Source organism: Trichechus manatus, unplaced genomic scaffold (genome assembly GCF_000243295.1).
Source record: "Trichechus manatus latirostris isolate Lorelei unplaced genomic scaffold, TriManLat1.0 scaffold00057, whole genome shotgun sequence".
NCBI lineage: Eukaryota > Metazoa > Chordata > Mammalia > Sirenia > Trichechidae > Trichechus > Trichechus manatus.
Genome location: NW_004443993.1, coordinates 6324864 through 6332640, shown reverse-complemented (window position 1 = coordinate 6332640; position 7777 = coordinate 6324864). Strand labels below are relative to the sequence as shown.

Below are 7777 nucleotides of genomic sequence, written 5' to 3'. Positions count from 1 at the left end.
GGAGATGGATTGCCACAGTGGCTGCAACAATGGGCTCAAACACAGCAATGATTGTGAGGATGGCGCAGGACCGGGCAGTGTTTCGTTCTGCTGTACTTGGGTCGCTATGAGTCGGAAACCACTGGAGGGCACCTAACAGCAACAGCCCCGCGCACTGCTGGATCTGCGGCGTGGGCCCCGCCCAGGGCTCCGCCCAGAGCCCGGCCCAGGACCCCGCCCCCGATCTGTGCGCGCGTGCGCGGGGATAAGAGCCAGTAGTCCCAGCCGCGGCGGGGACTAGTGGCAGGATGGCGCGGGTCGGAGCTTGGCGGACAGCGGTCGTGGGCTTGCCTCTGCGGCTGCTGCTGGGCCTCGGGCTGGGGCTGGGGCTGGAGGCCACCCCGACCCTCTCCCGGACCTCGACCCCGACCCCGACCCCGGCCGGGCCCTCAGCGCAGACCCCAGGTGAGTAAGCCCCGCGCGGCAGCCCCCCGGTGACACAGGCCCCGCCCTCGCGCGCTGACAGCGTGTCACCATTGGCTGCGCCGCATGTCCGTCCCAGACACTCCCCCCCCCGACCCCGCACGTGGCTTTTGACGTCTTAGCGTGTGTGCAGGCCCTAATGGGGGACCTCCGCCCCAGACCGCCAACCCATCACTGCTATGCCCTGGCGCTGCTAACACTCCGCACTTCTACTTTATCGCACTCATTGTCACCTCCAAGCTGCCCTTAACCCAGCATGGCCAGGAAAGCGCCTCCTGCAGCAGCTGCGCCTTCCAAACACCCCCCTTCCCCCGGCCCGCCGCTAGCTCTTAGTCCGAGATCACGTGGCTGAGTTTCCTTGGCGATCACCGCCCCCACCCCCGCAAATCTCTGTGCTTCACTCTCCCGCCTTAGAGTATGAAAGATGTCTTCTTCCTTGTGACCCCTGGCCCTCGGTGGAGGAGGGGAGTAACTAGGGCCATAAGTTAATATCCCCTCGTGGGCATGTTCGACCAGGCCTAAGTGATATTGATAGGTTGGGGGCAGGGGGGTCCTCTCTGAGGTCCCCAGCCGTTCTCCCATTTGAGGCCGCTAGCAAGCCGTGCTGGCAAAGTGGTTAAAAGTTCAGCTGCTAACCAAAAGATCGGCAGTTCGAATCCACCAGCCGCTCTTGGAAACCCTATGGAGCAGTTCTACTCTGTCCTATAGGTCGCTATGAGTCAGAATCGACTCGATGGCAACGGGTTTGGTTTGGTTTTGGTTTAGGGGGGGTTAGAGAGGCCTCCCCGTGTGCACAGGTGTCCCTGACTTAGCTGTAAGCCCAGGTTCACACACTTCCCCCCCATTCTGGGGGTCCCCCTCTTAGCAAATCTGGGCCACCCCCTACCCCAGAGTTCCTGCCTTTTCAGGCTAAATGTTCCTGGTGCCTTCAGGGACTCACGCTGAGTACAAAACTCTTTATGCATAAGCCATCTCCACCCTCAGGACACTGAGGTCTGGCTTCCTAGCATGCCCCTTTTACAGATGAGGAAACAGGCTGGGAGGGAAATTCACTGGTCACTTCAACTCCTGCCTGACTCACTGCACTATGAGACAGGGTTTGCTCTGCTGCCCACTCCACAGAGGACATATAGGCCAGCTGGCCAGGGAGGGGAGGTCAGGGCTTCAGGGCTGCAGGTTGCTAGGCCTGGTGAATAAGTGGTGCCTGGAGACTGCCAGACCCCCCTGGGCAGGGAAGGAAGCCGGACTCCGGCCTCTCCCCAGCCCTTCCGGGCTCCATAGAGCTCAGAAGCTTTGCGGCCTGCAGGCCTGGGGAGGAGCTGGCTATGGGGAGTGGAAGCCCCCAGGAGTGAAGGGGGAAGGGGCGGGAGGACCAGGTAGGTGGAGGGAATAGGGCTGGGCTGGGGCCACTGTGCAGTCCACCCTGGGGTACGCCACACCTACACTGCTGCACCCAGAGGAAGCCCTAAAGGCCACTTCCTCCCTCCCTGGGGCTCCCTCCTGCTGGCCCAGGTTCCAGGCCAGCTCTCTGCCCTTCCAGATCAACACCCCCTCCGGCTTTTGGACTGTGGCCTGAGCCTTGCTACGTAGGATCCAGGAAGGCCAGATTGCATCCGGACTCAATCTGGACCCCTGTGCAGCCTTTGTCCACTTATTATCAGGCACTGCTCTGGGCTAGGGGTCAAGAAGGCATGACCCTGACCTCCACTGAGGGCCCAGTCCATGGGTACAGAGGTTACCAGCTTAAGGTCCGTGATTGTGAGTGGGGAATCCCTGAATGGTGCAAACGATTAATGTGCTCAGCTGGTAACCAAAAAAGGTTGATGGTTTGAGTCCACCCAGAGGTGCCTCGGAAGAATGGCCTGGCAATCTACTGAAAAATGATCCATTGAAAAATCATCCATTGCAGAGTCTCCCAGGAAGACCATCCGGCCATTTGGAGCCTGGTAACGACTCTGGGATCAGATGGACCTGGGTTTGAATCCTGCGGCTAGCTCTGTAGCCTGGGCCTTGCTGCCCTTAGTGTATAACCACAGTAGGACCTGTATGAGGTGTGTGAGCCCTGCACGTAGTAGGTGCTCAGCAAATGGCAGCACCAATGTCGTTCCTCTATCCTGTATCCTGGCCTGTCTCCTGGTGGTGGCAGCCTGTGACTCCCCTATACCTGGAGTAGGGCCTGGATTCGGGTAATGGAGTCCCAGTCCTCACTTGGCTCATCCTGCAGACCCCAGCACAGGCTCGTGCCCGCCCACCAGCTTCCAGTGCCGCACCAATGGCTTCTGCTTACCCGTCGCCTGGCGCTGTGACAGTGACAGGGACTGTGCGGATGGAAGCGATGAAGAGGAGTGCAGTAAGTGGCCACGCCCTTGAGGAGGGACCTGCAGGGGGCGGAGCCTGAGGGGTTGAGGCTGGAAGGGAGGCGGAGACAGGTACGTGGGGCGGAGCTTTCCGGGAAGGCGGGACCTATTAGGCGAGGTGCTTGTGGAAGGGGTGTGGCTTTGAGGGGATTGGGCCTTGACAGGCAGGGCAAGCTAGGGTGGGGTCTGAGGACGGGTGGGGCTTACAAATGGGACGGGATTTGTGGGTGTTCAGCTTAAGAGGTGGGGCTTAGAAAAGGTGGACTTGCAGGGAGGTAGAACTAGTAGTGTCTTGGGAGGAGGGGCTTGCAGAGAGGTGAGTCCTTGGAGGCGGGGCTAACAGGAGCCTGAGCTGGGCCTTTAGGAGAGGTGGACCTTACGGGGAGGTAGAGTCAGCTGGCCTTGGGAGGTGGGGCTTGCAGGGGGCAGGGCTGCGGGAATACTCGGTCCTCGGCAGCGGGCGTTTAGAACCTGACTCTGTGCCCCCGAATGCCCAGGCATCGAGCTGTGTGCCCAAGACGGGCGGTGCCCGCCACCCACTGGCTGCCTGGGTGGCCAGGGTAAGAGCCCTCACAACTGCAGCCCCCAACCCTGCCCGGCGGATGAGCTGCGCTGCGCGCTGGGCGGTGCTTGCATCCCACTCACGTGGCGCTGCGATGGCCACCGGGACTGCCCTGACTCCAGTGACGAGCGAGGCTGCGGTGCGTGCCCGGGACCTTGGTGTAGGGGGGAGGCGCTGGGGCTGGTGGTAGACAGGGCCCTGCCACTGTGTGACCAGTAGGGGGTTGTGGTTGCCTGCAAGACACAGTTACCAAACCTGTTGCCCCCAAGTCGATTCCAATTCATAGCAACCCTATTGGACAGTAGAACTGCCCTGTGGGATTTTCAAGGCTGTAATCTTTACTGAAGCTGACTGCCACATCTTTCTCCCGCGGAGGGCTGGTGGGTTCCAACTGTAGACCTTTCTGTTAGCAGCCAAGTACTTAACCACTGCACCACCAGGGCTCCTGTTAAGACAAACAATTAGGGGCAGCAAGTCTCCAGACTCCATCCAGTCTAGATGGGGGTGAGCCCTTGGGGTCCCCTGGGGTCTGGAACCCCATGGCCTGGGTGCCCCTTCCCCAGCTACTGAAAGCTTGAGCTCCTTGCAGGGACCACCGAGACCTTCCAGGGAGGGAACGCCACATCCACAGGGACCCCTGTGATCCTGGAGAGTGTCACCGATCTCAGCAACGCCGGGGACCAGGACTTGGGCCAGCCCCGAAACCAAAGTACCCTAGGGGTCATCGCAGCCGCTGGTGAGATGAGCAGCACCCCACCCCCCCAAGCTTGAAATCGCCGTTCCGGGAGCAGGGGCTGGGGGAAGGGATGGGCTGAGACCCCCTACCCACACCTGTTTGGAGCTGGATGGGGTGTGGGCTCCTCCCACCCCCCACCCACTCTTTTGTCTGTCTGTCAATCCCTCACAGCTGTGCTGAGTGCAGCCCTGGCCGCCGCCGCCCTCCTGGCGCTGTGCCAGCTCATCGGCCCAGGACGTCTGCTGAAGGAGTCCTCGCTGATGTCGGACAACAAGGCCTTCCTCCTTTGAGACCCAGCCTGGCGATCTGCTTCCGGCCCTCATCTCCTCCCGCCCTCATCCTCTTCCATCAAGCCAACTCTGCACTGACCTGCTGCTACTCCTTCGAGGGGGGCGGAGCCACGATGGAGGACCCTGGGCGGGGGCTGGTGGGCAGCCTTGGGGATTGAGCTCTTCTGGCGAAGCAGCACTGCATCTCCGGGTTCCCGCAGACCTGGCCCCGGAGGTTGGGGGTCCCCAGGTTCTTCCCCTCTGTGTGAGGAGCTGGGACGGGGATCACGTTACCCCAGGATAGAGGGGCTAGCCTGCTGCTTCTGGATCCTTCCATGGGGTGGGATGGCCCAGTGGTTGGACACTCCGGCTGCCCCCATCGGAGGAATGTGATTAAAGGTGGCTCCCCTCTTCTGCCTGCCTCTTGCTCTCTGTCTCCCTCAGCCTGGGCAGCCCAGCATCTCTGCCGCAGCCCCTGGTCTGCGGTGGAGCTCCTAGCCCTGGGCACCCCTCGGCTACTCTGCCTCTCGCTTCCTGGAGGGTCCAGAGTGAGATTGGCAGGGCAATGGACTGCGTTCATGGAAGCTTCTGCGATGAGGGGGTGGAGCTTGGGCCGTGTCCCCACTCCCTGAGTCCTGGGCTGGAGGGACCCCTCCATCGGGACTTCCTCCTCTGTGACATGGAAGCAGGGCATCCCGGGGTCAGTCTTGGCTCCACCCAGCTGTGGTCAGGGAAAGGTCTTCTCTGACCCTCGGTTTCCTCACCCGAATGGGGTGTCAAGGCCCCTGGGAGTGACCTCCAGGACGTCTTTGGAGGTGGGCTGGGTGTCTGCCTTGAGTCTCTGTGCAGCCCAGTGCTGGGGGAGCACCCAGGACCAAAACTCGGTTTCTCCTCAAGGTCTTGGGGCTCCAGTGTCGGGCAGAAGTGAGCCGGCTCCTGTTGATCAGGTGCTGGGTGGGGACAGAGGAAGTGGGGGCACAAGGAAGCTTCCTGGGGGTGGTAAAGTTCAGCTTTGGGACCCCCCACACTTATCATTGGGTATCAGAGTCTGGGCTGTGGGCAGCATGTCAGAGGCCACGAGAGCTGAGCCAGGATGTGGGGACATCGGATGACCATGGAGCACAGGGGCACCCCACCTCCTGGGGTACGGGGGCTGAGCCAGGCGGGGACCAGGGCGTTTCCAGTCAGCCCCCTCCAGCCTGCTGGGCCTTGGGTGCACCCTGAGCTGGGCCAAGGTGTCCTACAGCACAAACAGAATGGTGGTGGGCTTGTTCCAGGTGGCTGAGACCAGTTATATCCAAACCAAAAGCAAACCCTTTGCCATCGATTCTATTCCATCCTGGCGAGCCCATATGTTACTGAGTAGAACTGCTCCACAGGGCTTTCTTGGCTGTAATCTTTAGGGAAGCAGATTGCCAGGCCTTTCTTCCTCAGCACCACTGGGTGGGCTTGAACCTTTAGATTCACAGTCGAGTGCAAACTGTTCACACCATCCAGGAACCTAGTTATGACAGAGAGTAGGATTTTCTTGGTTTTAGGTTTTTTTCCTGCTTCGCTTTTGCCTGGGCACGTGTGTGCCACATGGCGCCTAAGCAGAGGTCTGGGATCTGGAGCTTCTTGGGATGTCATTCTGGTTAGCAGGGATCAGTGGGACAGACCCTCCCCAGCTTGGTGGCTTCAGACAGCCTCTGCAGTATTTTCTCTGTTCTGTGGGTGGAGTGGGCTCCGTGGGATGGTGGCTGTGGTTATCTGGGGCTCAGCTGGCTGGACATCACCCTCCACATTGGTGCCTTAGAGGACGGCTGCCAGGCTGGGCTCGGTGCATGGGCTCCCGTCTCGGTTATCTAGTGCTGCTGTAACAAGTATCACAAATGGGCGGTTTAAATGAACAGAAGATTTATTTTCTCACAGTTTAGGAGGCCAGAAGTCCAAGTTCAGGGTGCAGACTCTAGGGGGGCCTCTCTCTGACCGCTCTGGGGAAGGTCCTTGTCTCCTTTCAGCTTCTGTTTCTCGGTTCCAAGGAGACCGCGTGGTGTGGCATCTAGCTTCCCCCATCTCTGCTTGCTGCATCTGTTCCTTTTACATCTCAAAAGAAGTTAATTTAACGCGCACCCTACACTAACGATACCTCATTAACATAACAAAGGAAACCCATTCCCAAATGGGATTATAACCACTATAAACCCATTGCCATCCAGTCGATTCCGACTTATAGCGACCCTATAGGACAGAGTAGAGCTGCCCCATAGTGTTTCCTAGGCTGTATTTTTTACGGAGGCAGACCGTCACATCTTTCTCCCAAGGAGCAGCTGGTGGGTTTGGACGGCCAACCTTTTGGTTAGCAGCCGAGCACTTTAACCACTGCACCACCAGGGTTCCATAACCACTATAGGGGTTAGGATTTACAACACCCTTCTGGGAGGACACAATTCAATCCATGAGAGCTCTCCAAAGCTCAAAAGCAGGAGCCGCAAGGCGACCCAAAGCTCAGGTCCAGGGCTGGCACAGGATCAGTGGGGATGTGAGTGGGAGGAGCGCGCCGGGGCATGAACACCAGGATGCCTGGTTCATTGGGCCGTGCTTGGAACCAGCTGCCACGGGGGGGCGGGGAGGGGGGCAGGGAGCTCGAGCTGGGGTGTCGGGGAAGGGGGTGTGGACGCCCCGTCCAATTGGGCCAACAAACTGTAGACAGGGTGCTGGCTTTGTTTCCTCAGAGCCTCCGCTTTGTTGTTTGGGCACTGGGGCAGTCACAGGGGCAGTCATAGGTACAAACGGCCGTCACACATGAGCGTTTAGGCATTAAGCGTTCTTTGTTTCCAACCGGGAGCCCTTCCATCCCATTCCATACAGAAAGCTCAGGGAGTCACCTCCTGAAGGTGACTCCAGCAGGGCAGGAGGGCATCTGTGAGCAGAGAACAACCCAGGTCCTCTCTGCCCTGAGAGCTCGGCCTTGAGGGGCTCAGCTCCCCAACCCCAAGACTCTAGCGGCACACTCAGTGTGAAGCCCACAGGCCCTCGCGCCCACCCTAGCCCTCAAAAATACTGAAACCAAGCCAGCTGCTGTCAAGTTGACCCCAACTCATGGTGATCCCCTGCGTGTCAGAGTAGTCCAATGGCTGATCTTTTGGAAGTAGATCACCAGGCCTTTCTTCGGAGGTGCGTCTGAGTGGGTTCAAACCTCCAACTTTTCAGGGCTTAACCATTCATGCCACACAGGGACTCCTAACAAGTGGCATAGACACAGAGACAAGGAAGCACAAATGGGGGAAGGAGTGGGAGATAGATGCCATGAAGACCATTAAGGAACAGAGGCACCTGGAAACTACAGGAATTCAAAAAGTTAAGGGCCTTCCCCCAGAGCTGCCAGAGAGAGCCTTCCGCTAAAGCCAGC

At 59.3% G+C, this 7777-nt stretch overlaps 1 protein-coding gene across 1 annotated transcript; it reads left to right on the top strand.

Annotated features, from left to right (window-relative positions):
* Positions 1 to 287: 287 nt before the first annotated feature.
* On the top strand, positions 288 to 4407 carry CD320 (CD320 molecule). The gene is given in 5 exon segments (XM_012556200.1): positions 288 to 444; positions 2687 to 2807; positions 3288 to 3520; positions 3971 to 4117; positions 4289 to 4407. Coding segments are annotated over 5 exon segments (777 nt in total).
* The last annotated feature ends 3370 nt before the right edge of the window (positions 4408 to 7777 follow it).